Source organism: Tachypleus tridentatus, chromosome 8, assembly GCF_004210375.1.
Source record: "Tachypleus tridentatus isolate NWPU-2018 chromosome 8, ASM421037v1, whole genome shotgun sequence".
NCBI classification, from domain to species: Eukaryota; Metazoa; Arthropoda; class Merostomata; order Xiphosura; family Limulidae; genus Tachypleus; species Tachypleus tridentatus.
Genome location: NC_134832.1, coordinates 38576268 through 38596640, shown reverse-complemented (window position 1 = coordinate 38596640; position 20373 = coordinate 38576268). Strand labels below are relative to the sequence as shown.

The window sequence follows — 20373 nt, the reverse complement described above, 5'->3', positions numbered from 1 at the left end:
CTATTTATCTGATTTGGTTTCAATTCTATTCCAAAGAAAATGTTTCAGTATCTTTTGGACACCCATATATCTTGCTTTTGAATGAAACATTATTTAAAGTACATCTGTGTCATACAAATTTAAATACAGCTATCCTTAATTGAACATTTAAAAACAATTGTCTCTCATAAAGTTTCCAACTTGCCTATGTGTTTTTTATGAATAATAGAAATTATTACTAAGTACAATGTATATGTTAGAAAATGAAACAAGCTTGAGCAGTTTTTGGTTTTTCTTCTTCTTCCTCCCTCTTCCTTTATACACTAACTTATAGTGTCTTCCAGTCCTTAATGCCAATAACTCATTTGGTAGTGTTTACGAACTTAATAGAGCAACAAAGTATTCAGTGATTTATCTACTTGAAAATGAAGAAAAATTATGACTACCAAAGTTAAAAAAAAATAACTTTTAAATGATACAACTACTTTTTTAACACATTTAGTATTTTTTTTTTATAAGTTATAGGTTATTTTACAGAAAATATGATAATAAAGAGTAATAATGTAATTAATAATTTTTTGTTTGTTTTAAGACAGAAAATAGTTTGTATAAACTAAAATGCTTATGAATGCACCAAATCAGGGATCAAAGTATTAAAACTTTCATGATATTTGTGAGGGGTGAATTTAAAAATAATTGCATTATTCCTTTTAAAGAAAATTGTATAAAGGTATATAATGTACAAATGTGTCTCCATATTGTTTTAGTGTTATTTCTTTTATGGTCACTGACTGTTGGTAAGTATATAGCTTACTTTAAACTTGTTCAACATTATTGGATGGTTAAAAAGTGGAGCTGTAATAGAGAATGCAACCGCAAAATTGTGTAGCAATGAAATGCTTCTGTCATGGTATGATATCTATTTAACAAAGAGCTATACTATATGGTAAGGATATATTTTATATAGCTGTTTTGTAAGAAGAAAAATGTTTTGAATGTTTGATAAAGTCTGTTATAAAATTTGAGAACTAACTGATATATAGTAAGATATATATCAAGTTAAATCTTTTCCATTACATTTTTTTGTGTGCAAAATTTGAAAGAGTGTCATTTATTCTTAATAAAACCACCTAAAAAGAAAACAAAAATTACCAGTGTTTTAACATACACCTTCTTAGGCATAAACCATAACACTGATAGATAATTACTTGTGTGGAAGTTGTCTTTTTCTTATTTTTACTAAGATCTGCACGAACTTCTTGATGAATATTTACTTTTTTTTCCCTGGAACTCATGACTGTTTATTACTTCAGTGTTTATAGTCTTTATTGTTCACTGAGTTAGTTTAAAATAATTTTTAATATACACTTAAGTATTATATTCTACAAAATAATGAATTTTAATTCACAGAGCCACTAAATTATGGAACTATTGTGTTGTTGCCATATGTACCCTTGATTCTTCAGCAGCTCCGACTCACTGTTTCAAGAACAGTTAAAAATTCCAAAAGATTTCTGAGACCTGAAGAACTAACCATTCTCTCAAGGTAACTAGTTCATTTTATTATGTGAATGCTCTACTTTCTCAAAAGTTGATTACAAATTTGTGAAGTTATTAAAGTTACAGGAATAATAATTTATTAAGTCTTGAACAAATTTATTATGACAGATAATTTCTGCATTTTTAATTTTTGTTGTGAGCTTTAATCCATCTTAGTATTAACTGAAATCTTGGTTGAAAAAAAAAAAAAGTATCTAATATATCTATATTAACATCAGTAGTTTATAAATCATTCAAATAATTTTCGCCAAAACAGATATTGTGTTATTTCATACTAATTTTTTTAGTGTAATGTAGGATTATGAAACAGTGATTGAAGTAAAATATAAATTGTCATGTTGTACTAACATTTTATAGTTTAATTTAATGTTATGAAACATTGGGGCAAAAAAATCTAAAATATGATATAAAGATAAAAGAGTTTGTCACTAGTAATGCATATGGATTGAGAAAATTTATTTGTTAAAACTAGAAACATAATTAGCATGACTAGATAATCTGATTTTGCTGGAACAGTCATATTTGTTAGTAATTTATCCCAATGTCCCAAGAATATTTTTTCTTGGGACACACAAATCATCTCTATTTTATGATACAGACATTAAACTGTCATTCATATCAAATCGCGAATGTAATAGGCCTGTTTCACTTATTATTGTAACCCATATTCTACTACTTGCTTCCCAGTCACACAGTGGTATATTTGTAGACATACAATGTTAGAAACCAGGTTTCAAGTACCTGTGGGCAGAGCAGAGATAGCCCATGATGTAACTCTATGCTTAATTGCAAACAATACTTTTCTGCCATCAAAATTTCTCAAAAGTTCTAAATTCTATCTGTGTGTGTTGAGAAACTTAGGACTGTACAGATCTGATTGTGGAGACAGTTAAGGAAGAACACATAATCAAAACACACCTTACACAGTATTATACTGAACTTTCAGAATATGTAATGAAAATTTTTACACATTCTATTCATCTGTCACAAAAATATGTCTAAAACGTTTCAAAGTAATGCTAAAACCTAAAAGTAGTATGCTTGAAAATGTTATGAATTCTTAAATAAATCCAGATATGAAGTAACCTATTTTAAGATAAATGGATAAAGTGAATAATTAAAGCTGACATGTTCCTGGACAAAGGCCAGTTGATTGTTCTGTGCCTTGGGGTTAGTAAAGAAATATAACTCAACCTCTCAGAACCTGTTATTGACCATTGAGGTCGATGTATGCACTGCAGTAGCTTGCTTAAGCTCATTCCTGTGGCCTCTAGTACTACTGGTGTAGTTTCTAAGGGCTAAATTCTACAGATATTATTCATTTTCTGTGCCTTTAGCCCTTTGCAACTCTTACCTGGTTTCATAGTATGGCATTATGGTTTTTCGTGTTGTCATTGATGAGAGTTATAAGATCAACAGTAAACAAACTCGCCAAAAATAACTACCAATATGGTATTATTTAATGAAAGGAAGTTAAACAATTACAGTTGTCTAACCTGTAGTCATTGTTATTTCAAATATATTTTAAAAATGGATTTATCAATGTGCAAGCTCAGCTTCATGGGAGATAAAATATCAGAATATTTTAGATAAGAGATTAAAAAATTTTCATCTTGATTTCTCCCTTAATTTATATTTTTTACCAATATATTTTTGTTGCATAAAGTACAAGTGTTCAACCTGCAAAGAGTAGCATTATTGTTTATTCACTTTACATTCCTTTGTTCATTAACTTCTAAACTTGTAGATCTACAAGAAACACACAATATTTTATGAGGAATACACATTCTTTTGATTGGTGATTTTGAAGTACATTTAATAAAATAGTATAAGCTTAACTCATCCAGTACTTCCATGTAAGTTTGCAATGTGCAATTTAGAACTTAACATTTTTGGCTGTTTGGAAAATTTGAATATAGTTAATTATTGTATTTTATACTCTTCTCCTTCATAAATTTAAACAAATTAATATATGGATTGATAAATATAAACTCTTTCTAATTTTGTAGTTACTTAATAACAATACTTTCTGAGTAACAGAATAAACACAACCAACAATTTCAATACATTAAAGAGTGAAAGGAATTGTAGGCATTTTTCTAACTGTGGATGCATTGTAAGAGTAATGGTCAAATTCTATTTTTGGTCTGACAAGAGTAGCCTAAGAATTAATGGTAGATAATGTTGAATAGCTCCCTCCTATCTAGTCTATGGATTCAAATTAGGAATAGTTAGCACAGGTAGACCTCATATAGCTTTGTGTGAAATGCAACAAACAAAGAAATAAAACTTCAGGTATAATAATTGCTTTATTATTTTGATATATTTTTATGTCAATCGTACAATCAATTCAGTGGAATTGATATTTGCTTCCTCCTTAGTTTACTAATCCCCTTTGTTTGTGTTACAAGAAGGACCAGCATTGCTGATTGTGCAAGTGTATTTCTATATGGTATCTTACCTTTTCTTACATAACAGATTTTCTCATTTTATGGTGTCCTCTATTCTCAGTTTGTAACAGCTACAACAGAATTGTCATGCTTCAGTTGGTGGAGGGTTACCGCATGCTTATTTGCATGCTACAACACAGCTGAACCCTGTAGAAATATGGAGTAGTTGTGTGTTTTAAGGAAATTGATGGGCAAAAAATGTGTGCATAGAATGTGTAAAACTGTTATGTTAGAGTTGATAAGTATTGGAAATATATTTTCAGCATAAAAAATATTGATGTAGTCAAAAGATTGTCTTAGAATTTTAAATCTAACTAATATTCATCAAATGGTCAATTTTGATGTGTATTACATATATAGCAGAAGGTATGATACACTTCTTTTATTTCTTTACTCTTGGTCAACCAGACTTTGAAGGTTGTTTCTTCCAATTCTTGAACAACATTTTCATCTTGTTTGGTGGTATAATAACCATTCGTGTGACTTCAGTAACTAAATGCATGTTGTTTATACTGTGGATAAACTGAAGCCAGCTCAGCAAGTAATACGTGATCCAAGATAAAAATATGCTTAAATTTATTAATATTGGGTTCATGGTGAATGTCAGTTGGAAAACTAATTTTGATTTGATAAACCCTTAAGTTTGTAGTAACTACAAAGCTATATTTGGAAGGCAAGAAAAAATTAAAAAATGATAATATTTATTGTTCCTGGTCAGGAAGTGAGGGTCAAAATCATGAATTTCTTATATGAATTAGAAGTTTGGCAGCCATGAGTTTTTTGCATGTTTAGTATGTGAGTGCAACTGCAGTATTATTTTAAAGGAATTAAGATATAAAAACCTGGACCTTTATTTTTAACCTATTAGTTTTCATATTGAATGGGACACATTTTGTAGCTAATATGAAGATTTTTCATAAAAGTATTTCTCTATAAGATGTCTCATACAGCATATATAAATGATTAAATCAAAACAACCTTTGTGGTTGCTTCAAGAGCAGAATCTTAAACTTTCAATTCTAACTTTAGAACTTTAACCTCTACTGTTGACCAGATATAGAACTCTGATTAATAGTAAGGAAACTAAGACTTGACCATTTGTAAATATTGTGGAGAAAAATCTTTGTTCTCTGTTCAAAGTACTGGAGAAAATTCAGAGAGGCCAAACTGCTTTCAATGAAAGCCTCAATAAAAGTTTCCAAAAACCAGTTAAGCTTTATTTTGCTTGGGATTATGAACTTACATTATTAACTATTAATGTGCTTTACCAAAACAGTCATACTTATTAAAAGGAACAAATGCAGTTGACAACTTGCAATGCTGCAAAAACAGTTAGCTTCATTCTGCAGTATCAACTTCTCTCATTTGAATGCATGTTTTAAAAAGATTTGCAACTTTTAATGATATAAAACTAAAGCACATTTAATAGAAAACCATCCATGGATTGTCTGTAATATAGCCACATTAAAATAAATAGTTCAGAATAGTATATTTACAACTTCTATGTTTTAAGATACTTTGACTGTTGGCTTTAAAATTAAGAACAAATTTTAGTCATTACAAGACCATAAAATTATATCTACCTATAATATGAAATGATTCATCAACAGTACTTTAATTACCATATTTAATTAATTATCAAACTCTAGTAGTATCTTGATTGAGAAAACAAATATTTTCTTTACAATTTTATTTTTGTAAAGCTTATTTCCATTTAAAACAACATAGAAGCTTCTGTCTTAGTACAAAAGACTACAACTTGGTTACAAGCAATATACTCTTGTTGTGCCCTTTTAACATTTTGTCTGAATTTGTTACTATTAATATCAGTATTGTAGGCCTGACTATAAACCAACACTATACAATAAATTCCTATATACAACTCTTACATTCAAATATAAACTTTTGATTAAACTAATAAGTAAGGTACCGTTGCAACCAGAGGGTAGTATAATCTGGATATGTATATGTTTAAATGGTTCACATACAACTAGGGCCTCACATGGCCTGTTGATTATAGCACTTGACCTACAACCTGTATGTAGGAGGATTGAAACTAGTCCTAAACATGCTTTCTTTTTCAGCTGTAATGTTTTGTAATGTTATGGTCAATCCCATTAATCCTTGGTTTTTTAAAATGTAGTCCAAGAGTTAACAGTGGATGATGTTGACTAGCTGACTATCACTTTAAAATTAGAGACAAGTTGTGCAAGTAACCCTTTAACAGCTTCATGTGAAAATTAATAAACACAAATACAGAATGCAACTGTCGTTGAATATCTCTTTTTATTAATATCTATGTTGTTTTGTAAAATGGAAAGATACAAACTGCTTCTATTTTTAATGAATGTTTAACTGAGCTGTTTTTAAAATTTGCAGATAAAGGGCTTGAGCCACTTATTCAAAGATTAACTTTACCTAACTGAATAATGTTGATCTATGAAACTAACTTTTACAGTCACTAGATATAATTCATTAGGGAAGAGCTATTTTGTGCATTAATTTTAATGCAATCTTGTTATGTTGCTTGCTTTTAACTATAGGATCAGTGAACATGTGCGTGAGAGTAAACAAAGTGAAGAGCTTATTGATCTACTCATTCCTTTTATTATGAAACCATCTGTCAGGAAGCAGGTCAGGTTCTTGTTGTTATTTTGTGGTTGGGAAAATACCAACTTATAAAGAACAATATTAGTCAGTAAAAGTTTAATGTTTATGGTTTCCTTCTGTTTTCATTTTAACATTATATTTTTCGAAATGTTTCCTCATGAACAGCATTTTTTATTATTCTAAAACATTTATATACCTTGCTGTTAAACTTTGGTTTAAAAATATGTTACAAAGCAACATGTAACTGGTTATTATTTTAGAAGTATCTTTTTTTCTAATAAAAATTAATTTTGGTTAGATGTATCATACTTTTTAAGTATAAATACAGCTGATTATTTAAAGGGTTTTTGTTCATATGTATATATATTGATAATTATTAAACTTTTTATGGCAGTAACTTTTCTCATAATGAAATTATACTAGTAGGAATTAAAAGCATTGTTAAGAGTTTTGTATTTTAAATTTTAAAAGTTGTTTTTTAAGTTTCAGCTGAACTTAACCATTTAACTTGAATTAACATTTCTTTTACATCTTTCTATTGAGGTTACCCTTCTTTGATTACTAAAAGAGTGCCATCATAACAAAAGCATATTTTTTCACTGAGAAAATTTAATTAAAACTGAAAGTGTTTGTGAAACTCGTTAACAAATAAAATGCACCTGTCCAAGCTTAAGTGACCGTGAATTGTTTTTTTTGAAAAATATACACAGAAATAAAGCAAATGTATTATACAGTTTTTTTCATATTATATACATTACTTCTTGGTTAATAAAATGAAATAAAAGATGAAAAAAACATTTTTAAACTTTAACAACCTAATATCACTCTTTCTAGGCATGATTTCCCTTTTCTTAGTCTTTCTAGCTTAGTTGATAATTTGTAATTTTTTGGTGACTTCTCCATTAAGTGATGCCATTACTCACCTAATTTGTATCTCCCTTTCATTAATTACATAAAAGTAAATAAGTTTTATTTCCATGTTAAGGAAGTTTAAAGAAAAACATCGTACATTAAAAATAATTATGAAGTAAAACTTGTCTTATGATTTTAGTTTAATTTAAGTTGTATTCATTAAGTTAAAATTCTATATATTGATTATCAGATATATACATGTTTTTTTATAATCAGTTTAATTAAGTTAAGTAATGCCCTTCTTTTAACAATAGGATGCAGCAGAAGTTGGTGTATTGACCACAATAAAGAATCTAATTTTTAATGTAGATTCACCATCAAGATTTATAAGGTAGGATACTAAATATGACCTTTTATGGTTAGTTGTCTTCAGGACTTGGAAACAAATGCTCCTAAGTATTAATGTTCAGCTCTTTGATACATCTTGATTTTAAGCACTGTAACTGGCAGCTTTGGAGTATTTAAAATTAGTTAGGATGGGAGAGTTACAGTTGTACATGTTTTCTCAGTACAAATCTATTGTAATGGTAGCTTTAAAATTTTCTTTTCCAGACTCCTCAATTAGCAAAGATCATTTTCTTGTTGAAAACTAAAATTTCATTAGCATTTCAGTAAGCGGTTGAATTAAAAAATTAACACTAATTAATCTTGATGTTTCATCTGGTAAGGACCAGCATGGCCAGGTGGTTAGGGCATTTGACTCACGATACAATGTGTGTTGGAATGCTCATTTCACTGCTATGCTTTTTCTTTCAGCCACGGAAGCATTACAATATTATAATCAATCTCACTATTCATTAATAAAAGAGTAGCCTAAGCATTGGAGGTAGGTGATGATGACTAATTGCCTTCTCTTTAGTCTTGTACTCCTAAACTAGGGATAGCTAGCATAGATAGTCCTCATGTGGCTTTGCATCAAATTAAAAAAAACATAAAAAACAATCATCTGATAGTCACAAACACTTATTTTGTATTTAGTATTTTTCCAATTTTAAACATATATGCATTAACAACTATATTGCCTAAAGAGGATAATGACTAAAGTCACACTAAATTAAATAATTTGTAATATGATACTTCACCTCCTCTCACCTCTAGCTTTCCTGATTTACTGCCTTCCACATGCAAATGTTTAACTAGCTACTAGGCTTAATGCTTCTTTTGATCTTATGCAACACTGTTGTGCTGTTTCATGCAAATGAGCATGCAACAACTTTGTACCAACACTGCATAGCTCTTCTTTTTACTGGTTGTTCAATCATCACTTCTTAATCTGACTTCATATATTAAGATGTGACTTTTCTCTCCCATGAAGTTTCTCAACATCAAAGTTTGGAGTATCTACAAAACCATCTGTTGTAGAAATAATATATATTTTTTTTATTTTCAAACAATTCTGCTTCTACCACAATGATGTTAAGAACTTCTTTGTCTGTCAGGAGATGTGATGTATATTGTTTGGCTGGTAGTGAAGTCATACATGCAACCTTGGTCTTTTTTAAGTTATTCATCAGACTTTTCTCCTCCTCGAATTCCTGTTTGTGTGAAACATAGATTTTAGGCAGTCCTTCTCTAATTCTAAATTTACAAACAATTCTTCCAGTAAAGATATGAATCTACCTTGACATTTTGCAATCTTCAGTGACTTTTATTTTCAACTATTTTAGCTTTTTTGAGTCCCCTTTTATTATTTTTTTCTTTCCGTTCTTTTTTCAGCCTCTTTTTCAGAAAATTATGTTTTTCCTTCTCCTGTTGATATCCATATCCATACTGAAAAACCTTTTTGTCTCAAATTCACTCTGGTGACAGCATGCTTCATCCTTCATGACTGATTACACATATTGCTTGGTTTATACTCAAGCTGAAGTCTTTTTCTGGACTTGAGGTTTTGATCCATTGTCATCTGTTATTTTTTCTTAATCTTTCCTTGCCTTTGTTTAACTCTCACTACCCTTTTACATTATCTTCCCCCACCTATCATCTTTTGAAAGCAATTCACTATCTCCCTGTGGGGTTTTGGTAGATGCTTATTTTTCTTCTTTTTCTTTGTTAATGTATTCTTTTCCTTTGGCTTCATTCCTTCTTACTTGATTACTCTGCTAGTGGAATTTGTTAGGGAGGGATGGCCTTCTTGCTCAAATAGATTTCTCTCCCTGTTATCTCTGGGACCTTCATCTGGCTCTTTTCCTCCATCAGTGAGTTTTTGGTAAGGTGTCTTGGAAGTCAAAGGCTGAAGCTGTGTACTAAAATTGTTTCTGGACTACCCTTGTGTTTCATCTTTCTCAAGCTCCTCCTCATTCAGTTGCAGTCTACTATCCTCCCAGCTCTCTTTTGCTCTCTATTCTTCTATTCTGTTCCTTTCTCACGACTGTTGACACGGAGTCCTAAAAACAGTGGAAGAACAGATGTGTGAGACTCCTGTTGAATCAATTAGTGGATCTATAGATTCCTTTTCCAACCAACTGGAGGGGCTGGATGTTCAGTCCATTGACTTTCATTTTTACTCTTTTCTGTTTTTTTCTCCTCTTCTCCTTCTCTTGGGGATCCTATCTCCCACCAGTGTGTCTTCATAGTGGTGTCAGACCTTTTGGTCAAGATTACTATTGAAAGGGTTTCTCACCCTTCTCTTTGACTTTATTCCCATCTGTTTATTTTTTTCCAGTACATCAGGTCATAATTCTGCCCTTTCTCTGTCAGTTTCTTGACCTTCCTCAGTTTATCGAGATAATTTTCTCCCCTCTGATGGTCATTTTCTTTAGGGCTTTGGATCCTTATCTTCACATTCCAATCTCCCCAGCATCCAGACTATGTTTTTTTTTTGTCTTTACATCGTTGTGGGTTTCAAAATTACCTTTCAATAGTTCTTGGTCTTAGTTTTGAAGTTTTACATGTTTTGAAAGCAAGACTAGCTGAATTTAAAAGTTTTAACAGTATTAGACCAGTCTCCTACCCAAGATTATTAAGTGCTAAATATCAGTACATATAAGGATTAGTATAACACGAAAGGATTTTCACCAGTAAAACCTATTTAATACTCTACCTTTGCAATGATGTTTATAGTACATCCCTTGTTTTTGTTTATGTCACCAACTGCTATATTATCGGTATGCCAATTATTAGTTATAACATGTGCTATGCAAAAGTAACTGCTACTATGCATTGCATTCCAAGTGGGCTTGCTATGAATTTGTATGAACTTCATCTAATACACATATTTACAGTAAATGTTATCCCTGATATTCAAAATGTCTAGTAGATCTACTGTGATTTTGTTTGGCTTCACAGGTCATAAAGGCTTGCTATGAATTTGTATGAACTTCATCTAATACACATATTTACAGTAAATGTTATCCCTGATATTCAAAATGTCTAGTAGATCTACTGTGATTTTGTTTGGCTTCACAGGTCATAAAGAATTTACTAACAGTACTGGCTTTAATTATATTTGTTGACCTTTTTTTATTTTTTATTTATTTTTATTTTTTTTCATAGGAGAAGGTTTAACATGTAAAATGTTTGTGGTTAAGATATGAATAAAGTCTACTTGCATGTCATTTTTATTCTTATTTCTGTGTTTTTCATTGTGTAATTCATTACAAGGTTTCAGTCTTGGTCTTGAACACTGAGGTCTTGACTACAATAGTGCAGTACCTCACAGTCACATTTATGTTTCATGCTCTTCTTTTTGGCGTGCCATCATCCCTATATTTTTTTTTTTGTTGTTGTTGTTGTTGTATAGTAAGTGCCTTTAATCATTACATTCACAACTTGAGATTTAGTTTCCATCATTATATGGATAACTGTATACTTTTATCTCCATTTAAACAGTATTCCTTTAACCATACTCCTTCAGGTAGCAGTTCATTTAATTTGTCTAGTCAAGCTTGGTAAGTCTCATCTCTCATCCACCCATTTTCTGGTTTATGTCAGTGTTTTTCACTTCCTGTGTTCAGTAGAATACAGCCTTCTCTGCAACTTTTGCGAGATGTGTAGAGTTTGGTTTTTACAGCTCTGTACTTTCTTTTTCTTCCTTCTTGAGAAGTTCTCTGTCTATAGGGGACTTAAGATTCTGTGGAACCCCTTTATTCTTTTACATCATGTTCACACATTTTTTACTGTGGACTATACACAGTCAATGGAACCTCTCTTTGGATCCCTTTATCAGAGTGGTCCCTCAGTTTTTCTGTTTTTTAGTAGCTCTGCTCCTCTCTATGTACTTCTCACATCAATACCTTTGACAATTGTGACAGTGCCAATATTCCCCTATTTGAGTCTCCTGTTCCACAAACATCAATGCTAGCAGTTGGTGCATTTAGTCAGAATTAGCAAGATCTCTCTTTGTGCCTACTCTTATTCATTTTCTCCCTAGAGCTCTCTTTCTCTTTCTAGTGGCACCCTTTATCTATTCCTTCCATTTCTTATACTTATTCCTGTATGAATCCAAATTACCTCCTCTATCTTGTCTTTACTATCCATTGTTGTTTGGCTTGCACTTCTGGCTTTTATGGTTCCAGATCCTGTCTCTTTAATAAATAGAATTTTTTGTCCAGCTGTGTTCTTCCTCCTGTTATTGTCACTGGATGGTTCTGACAACTCATCTGTTTAGTTTATTTTTTTTTGGATGAATGATGTATGTGTTCTTCTGTCATAGACTGGAGGAAATTGTTCAGGCTGGTATATGAATGAACTCTCACACTTTTGTTGCACACTGTCTACATCACTTGGCCATTTCTTCTTTATCAGACTATAGACCACCTCCGGTTACTATTCTTTACAGCTCATATCAGAAATAACTCAGTAAATTTATGTTATGTTTTTTACCATAATTTTTTTGAATCCCCTTTCAAAACTTACAGGATGCTGTCTGGTAGTAAGTGGAAGTTGTAAAATCTACACAGTCCTGATCCAAACTGTACCCACTGATGAACTAACCTGAATAAATCAGGCAGAGGCGTCCTGCACATCCTCCATACCTAATTTATCATTTAGTGCAGATATTTTTTTAAAAGTGAGGTTCTCATGCTTATCCATAACATTACCTTTGGACTTCCCATCATGCTTTAATCCCTCCCATTGTTTTCCTAGCTGCTGGGGTGGTGGACTTTACCTCAGAGAAGGCCTCCTGACTGTGACAGATTCCACTGAGTAGAGAGTAGGATGGTGGTGTTCAATCCATGTAGTGCATTTCATCTCTCTGACTGGTTTTCTCCCATCCTACTAATTCCCAGAAACCAGGTTCCTGAGTGGCCTGATATTAAATTGGTGCAGGACCAGCCAACATAAGTCCTCAAATAGTTGCAGGATGCATGTTAATTCTTCATTTTGCCTCACTGGGCTTGAGATGGAGATGGCAGGAGCCTCTTACTACTGGAGCTGTATAGCCAAATTCCTAGTGCTGCCTGGATTTGGTCTGAAGTTTTCCAACCACATAGGGTCTGATATCTCCTAATCACAATTCACATATAGCAGTTTTGAAAGACTGATGCAGATTCTGGATTCTGCATATATTTTCCTTACTTGCAACACTTCCAGTTATTTCCAGGTGAAGAGTGTACTCTGGTACAGGTAGAGTGCAGTCTCCGACAAGTGGTCTCTCTAAGGAATAGGATGTTCTTTCTGGAAGCTTTCTGAATGGTAGATGACTAAGTAAAATTTTGTACCAGTTCCTCCACCACTTCAACAAGAGATTCTTATTAGATGTTAGTGGTGATTACGTATTATATCAGATGCTAACATTTTCCAACACAAGAAATGTACTTATGAGAGATACTTGTTTCTACTCACACTTCCTACCTTTTCTAAGATGCACTTCTGGTGCATCTTACTCTCTTACTATTGACATGATGTGATGATTGAACAATCAGTAAAGAAAGAGACTGCTGTACTAAGAGGCAGTGTTTATACTCCCATTGGAGGACTCTCGAAAGCACTCTTGCATGCAACAGTGCAAAAATATCCTATGAGATTAGGTTGAAGTCTCAACAATAGTGATGGGACAGAGTGTTTGCATACATAGGGCAGCACTAAATCACTAAAGCTAGTTATGAGATATAGGTGCAGATCTGTTGGAAATACATTTTCAGTGTTGTAAAATGTTAACTTTGACTATATAACAACCTTATAATAGACAATAATATTTTCTTAACTTTGTGTGTTTATATATGTATATATTTTTGGTATTGTGTTTTCTTTCTCACCAATAGGCCAATGGCATCCTTGTTCTCCACATTGTCTCTGAGACTTTCAAGAATTACACTTTGCTCTGTTTTTAGTACAATAGCAGAGAAAGAGAACAGTTTTTTTGTTCTAGCTGAAGTTGTATCTAAGGTTGGTTGATTCTCTAGAAACTAAGTGATGCTTAAAAGCCATGGAATTACTTATTCAATATTCATATTTTTATGTACATTTGCAAAACTTTACGATACTCTGAAACATAAAAATAGTAGTAATTAATTTTTTTTAAATACATTCATGCAGAATTCATATATATCTAAACTTTGTTCCTTTATCATCTTGTTAAAATGAGTTGAATTAATAAGGTTGAAAATGATTGTTTTGAATTTTCCATTAAGCTTCACACCACTAAGTGTAATAATTGCTGGTGTCATTTAGTTTGTGTTCAGGATACCTGCTTTACGTTCTTGCAATGGGTTTATGTATCTTACATGGTCTCATAATCACCATTATATATATTATAATTTTGAAATTCAGCAAGCATTTCGTAAACATTACATTATTTTTTGTACAAGAAATTCAGATTTTTGATAAAGTACTTTTACTAAAAATGTATCCTTGAATATGCTGAGTCTCAATATTGACTTCTCAGAATTTCAAATGATTTACATCTTAAGATCGAAAAAGTAAATCCTTAAATTTGTGTAATCTCTCATACCTTCTAAATAAATACAAGATGTTTTTTGATAAAACTTTATATTTTATCTCTTATTTTCTGTACCATAGCTGCATACCCATTTGATTGACCAAATGACCATACAATTAATACAACTTAAATCTAAATAAAACCACTTACACGTATATCTTGGCAGTAAAACTACATTCCATAACAGTAGCTTTAAAGGTTTTGATATATCATAAAAAATCTAAATTGTGTATAAAGCTGGGAAGGTAGTTTTTTGAAAATTCTGTTGGCACCTTATTCTATATATATCTCTACATATTGGTCCATTTTGATGTGATTATTTTATTCATTAGCAGAGGCATTTAATGTTTTTCAATGTTTCCTCTAATTTTTCTTTGTATTGAGTAGACTAGAAATGCTCCTTAGTACTGCTTTTCTGTACAGCACTTTTTTTTTCGCTGTTGGCACCTGTACTGTTACCTTATGTTAGAACATGGTATTGTTTAAATTGTTAGTGTTTGTATTGCACATCAGTTAAAATTTACAAGATGGTGAAACTTTAAAATAACAAAACTGAATTTCATTACATGTAGTTTCTTTTGTTTTTACTATATACTAGTTGAATTATTTCTCTTAAACATCTGTTGTGTATGTTATACTGATTCAAGTCATGGATCAGTTATTTTACTTATATCTTTGTCTACATAACAAATAATAAATTTCAAAACTATAAGAACTTAATTTCTGTTCTCCACAAAAAACTGTGAAGATATAGTAGTTAGAATAAAATTGTCGAACAGTTGCTTAGTTTTTAAGATTCAGTTTACAGGAGATAAATGGAAAGTACAGATCTTCCTTAAGGTATACAAGAATATATTTTTGATTTCTGTAATCATGGATATTAACCTGTTGACTGTCAAGTATTTCAGCTGCTACAGCAGCTCCTATGCTGGGTTTTTTTCAGCAAAATTGAGTAATTTTGAAAACAAAGGAAATAAGCAACAAATCCTTTTTTTTTTTCTCTAAGCCAAACTTGTAGTAGTACACAAAATGAAGAAATATGTACAAAACATGAAACAATAACTCGTCCGTGGCACTGTTACCGATCGGCTTGGACGAGTAATCTCGTCTACGGCACTGAACAGGTTAATGAAGTTTGTTAACTTGTGCATTATATTAACCTGTTGAGAGAAGGTTTAGACAGAGGAGCATATACTTAAAAGGTGTTGTTAATGGACTTCATCTGTCTATTAAGCTTTTGGATAGTGTTTCATGTTCTGAATGTGGGTCTTCAGCAGGTGAAGATCTGTGCTAAAAACTTGAAATGCTGTCCAAAACCCCTCTAGACAAATAAATTCCACTAATAATGCATTTCAAACAATATTATTTATTTATTTTTATATATTTATTTTATAATTATTAAAAGTTACATTGCTTTCTAGCATTCCACACAAAAAATTTTCTACAACTGCATGAAAATCAAAATGTTCTCTCTCATTCTCTTTTATTAAATTTTTATCAATAATTCTGATTCACTAATATCCTTGAATTGAAGTAGTTACATAAATATCAAGGTCTACTAAGAAAAAAGAGGTTGTCACTGAGTTTGTTACTGGAAGTGTTGTTCTAGATATGAGTTTTTTAGTAAAATCTGTAAAATTAAATTATTTTCTTTTGTAGTTAAATTCCTGGAATCCTAAGTATGCAGAAGAACCAGATTTTAATACCAGACTTGATGGTTATAAATTAGCACAGGATTTTCTTGAGAAAATGGATAGTATTGATATTGACTTTGTTCTTGTTCTTATCTACAACTGTGCATACTTTATCAGAAATGTGAGTGCAGAAAAATCTATTTTTCAGTTAGTTTTTACTCACAGATTCCATTTTTTTATGAACATCATTTATTAGTCTAACTCAATGCAATTAGTGTATTTTAAAATCATGTTCAGTGCAGATTTTATATTTCTGTTACATTCATTTCAATTTATTCATTGCAAATTCAGAATTTGAGATGTGTGTAAAAAGAAAAAAAAAAAATCTGTCTTTTGGTTCCCACAAGTCTCTGACAAAAAGGCCCTTCATTAAATATTGAACTCATCATTTAAGCCAAGTGATGAAAACCAAAGAATCTTCAGAGCACTTTTTGTGTATGTGATATAATGATTTAAATGCCTAAAGCTGGCAAAACATTAGAACTTAAAAATCCTATAATTGCTGATAAAAGTCGTGTTAATTGAAGAAGTATTTTTCTTCATTCTTTTTAATTTGTCCACTGTGGATTCAAACAACAATGGCCAAGGTCTGAAAAGTTTGTACATTATCAAAGTAGAAAAAAATGTCCTAAATTATATAAGAATAGTGTGCTTATTAATAATATGCACACAAAAATTACTGTATACCTAAATGTTTTTACTTTTATATAGTTTATTTTCTTTAACTTGTAATTTTTATTATTTTTCTCTGCATTAAAGATTATAAAACATTAATATTTTTCAAAATTTAAATTTTAAGCATAAAATTATAATATCCATAATTTAGCTTTTATGACTGTTAACCATTGTTATATTTGTCACATAATTTTACATAAATTAATGAGATATCCCAAGTGGTTAGGGTTTGCCTTGTTATAGAGTTCTGGATGTCAGAGTTGGTGAGACTTGGTTTGGATCCATGCAGTACCCTTAAATATTCTCCTCATTATAAGAATGACAGTCAATCGCATAGTTTGAATGGTGGCTGATAGGAGGCTGACTACTTCCCATCTTGCCTCTGATTAGCATTTCAAAAGTATGAATGGTAATAGATGGCTGTCATAACTTTACCATAAATACATAATGCAGATAAATAATATCACAAAAATATGCTTATGCTATTTAAAGAATAATAAAAATTGGGTAAAATGTAATAATACTTGCACTGTAAAATTATGTGAACTACTACTGGACTCTTCAGGTAATAAGGTACTGGAGCATTAAAATAGTTTTTCAGAATAATTCATTTAAATAAAAAAAGTTAATATATATTTACTTGGTATAAATGTCCAGTAGTAAGCTTTATGTATGCAGACAGAATTTTATCTGAATCAATAATGTATTTGAACTTGTGTAAACATTTAACTTATAAGCAGCATTCATTACTGATGTATAGATAATCTAACTGGATAAGAATAATATTAAAGAAATGTTGCACAATTAAAAATAGTTAATAGTAATAAATATCATGGGCAAGTTAAATTTTATAAAGCATATTCACTTTTACTGAAATAAAATAACATGAGACCTAAAAGCTATAAATAAGTGTGCACATTTGTAGTTTTATTTTCCAAACTTCTGTTGGTTTGTGTGCTTGATTGTATTCTAAAATATATTTTATAAAAATATTTTTAAAAAAGGTTTTTACATATTTTGGCTGTCAGCACACTTTAATAGAATTTCAATTATTCTTCTTTTCCTGAAAAAGAAATAACTTCAGATTTTCAGCAAAATAATAGTTACACAAAAAATTTAGAAATTTTAGCAAGGTTTTTGAACTGTGCTGAAAATTTTAAACTAGTGATTTCAAGTGTTCTTTATCATCATTTTTTGTAAATAATAGACAACTATATTTCCTCTTTATTTAGAGTGATGATCTGTCAGTAAGAGATTCAGCTTCTTACACACTCCAGCAAATGGCTCGAAAATTTGCCTTGAGGATGGAAATAGATAAAGTAGCCTTCAGAGTCTGCATTGCTGAAACCTTGCTGGGAGAAGTGAGGAAAGGGCTAAAGGCAAAATCAGAGGTGAGTATCCTTTTAGCTTGATGCTCTATATTATTGTATTTAAAATAAAATAATAAAACAACAGTAATTTACTCTGTTTTTTATTTTTTTACCAATCTTGTTTGCTTGTTTATAAAAGTATGTTTAATATCTTTGATTTTTGCTTTCAGTGTTTTTACTTTTACAATTAAGAGTGGTCTTGAAAGATGTTATATTGGATAGAAAGAAATAGAAATGCTATTTATTTTGTGTCATTTGTATTTGTTATCACCAGCCATAATTTATTTTCATTGTGAAATTGTTATGTTATAAATCCTTTTATATTTTATTACTGAAAAATCACAAATGACAGTATACTGCTAAAAATTAAGACAAAATAACCATATTTTTATGCCAGGGCACTCATTAATAAAGATGTAGTTGCCCTTATAAAGCTTTTATTTGAAGATGTTGTGTTCTAAAATAATTTTCAGCTTTTCTTGCTGAAAATTTAAAAAACATTTTTGTCAACATAATTATTATTTCTTTTTTGATTTTTGTATTCTGCACTCTCTGGGTATTTATCTCCTTTATCTAATAATACAGAATGTTTCTTTTAATGTATTATGTAAATGAGTGAACAAATTGAAAAGAAACTATTTAAGTGAAGCTCTTATTACTTTCAAACAGGTAGTTCGTCATGAATATTTTCAAGTTTTGGCTGCATTCTTGCATCATTGTAAGAGCCACCAACGACTAAAAGATCTGTCACTTCTGTGTGATAGTGATACTGATATAGACTTTTGGGAGAACATCCGTCACATTCAAGTAAGACCAAAGCTCTTTGTGTTTTAGTGACATAAACTATAGTGAACTGATAATTAAATGTTAACCTTAGTGTGAAAGAAAATCTAATAATATTCATAAAACATAGAGAATCATTGATTTTCTTAAAGCTGAAGTGTTGTTTCAAGGTTATTGAAAGCTACAGTATCATCATAATAAAATGTCATATTCGACCATAAACTTGAGAATAGAAAAAAATTTATCTGAACTAATTTTAATACCACCTTATTTAATACCATCCTAACATCAGAACAAGGAATGTGAACAATAAGCACAAAAGTTTCAATATAAAATATCTTAATCTGCTTTATACAATTCAATTTTGAGAGTTGAAGAATAAATTTAGCGTTGGAATTATTTATAAATTTGGGGTTTAATACTTACTTGACAGAAAACAGGTATCTCATTATGCAGCTTTATGCTTAATAATAAACACAAATCCTCTAAATTGTAAATCAAAAATTATTTGCTCCTATTTTACTGTGGCAGTTACAGTGCTGAACCATTTTGCTGTTTAAAAAGAACTAGGTCTTTCTTATACTTTCACATTTCAACATCGTGACTCCTAATATTTCCACATATTCACTGATAAATTTTTAGTAAAAATTATTCATCATAAACTCTAAATTTTTTGTGCACAAAGTATTTATACTATTTAGTAAAAGCTTACTAATTTTCAGAGTTATGGTACATACATTCATGGTTTCATGATGGTTATGAGATATGCAAAATACATAATTCCATTGCGAGAGAGTAAAGCAAGTATCCTGAACATAAACTAAAGGATTGCAGCAATTTATACACTTAGTGGTTTAAACTGATTTATAATTTATAATGGTAAAGAGTAGTTAGACACGGTTCAATGGGCAATAAAACAAAATTTAATTATAAATATGTGCATACTGTTACAAGCTTAGAGTTGCTTAGAATAAACAAAATTACAATATGAAGTAATTCTAGAAAGAAAAAAGAGTAATTTAGATATTTTTTTTTGGTTAGTATGAGGTTGGTCAAGTTTACCAATCTTGTAAAGAATTAGAGTAGAGAAAATAAAAGATAAAATATAAAGTTTTACTGGAATAAAGAAAAACTTTTGACATTTATTAAGTTTTTATAGATTACACAAATAAAATTTGGGATTCTGCCAAATTTTGTGAAGATAAACTTTATTAAAAGTTGTAGTATGGAAACTGTAATGAATACAAAAAGTTTACGTGATTAGTCAGTTCAACTGATCTTATAGCAAGAGATTTTAAGTGGTTAAAAACCATTTTTTATTGTTGCTTCAGGACATCACCCATAACAAAAAAATAAGCTCAGATAAAGAAAAAGACATTCATATGATTTAAATGTATTTAAATTCGTTTGATTTCTGAAATAGTAATTATGAAGTTGCAATATACAAAGTCACCTGAGGC

At 30.4% G+C, this 20373-nt stretch overlaps 1 protein-coding gene across 3 annotated transcripts in view; it reads left to right on the top strand.

Moving 5' to 3' along the window:
- Window positions 1–20373, top strand: part of LOC143222206 (small subunit processome component 20 homolog) — a 187109-nt gene that overhangs the window by 106541 nt on the left and 60195 nt on the right. For all 3 annotated transcript variants that reach the window (XR_013012094.1, XM_076448333.1, XM_076448334.1), the window contains 7 exons: window positions 1390–1525; window positions 6533–6623; window positions 7766–7842; window positions 13715–13838; window positions 16051–16206; window positions 17993–18151; window positions 18800–18937. Coding sequence is in view for 2 of the 3 variants with exons in the window: in XM_076448333.1 (XP_076304448.1) it covers window positions 1390–1525; window positions 6533–6623; window positions 7766–7842; window positions 13715–13838; window positions 16051–16206; window positions 17993–18151; window positions 18800–18937 (881 nt within the window). In the remaining variant the exon portion in view is untranslated. The remainder of the gene's footprint in view (window positions 1–1389; window positions 1526–6532; window positions 6624–7765; window positions 7843–13714; window positions 13839–16050; window positions 16207–17992; window positions 18152–18799; window positions 18938–20373) is intronic.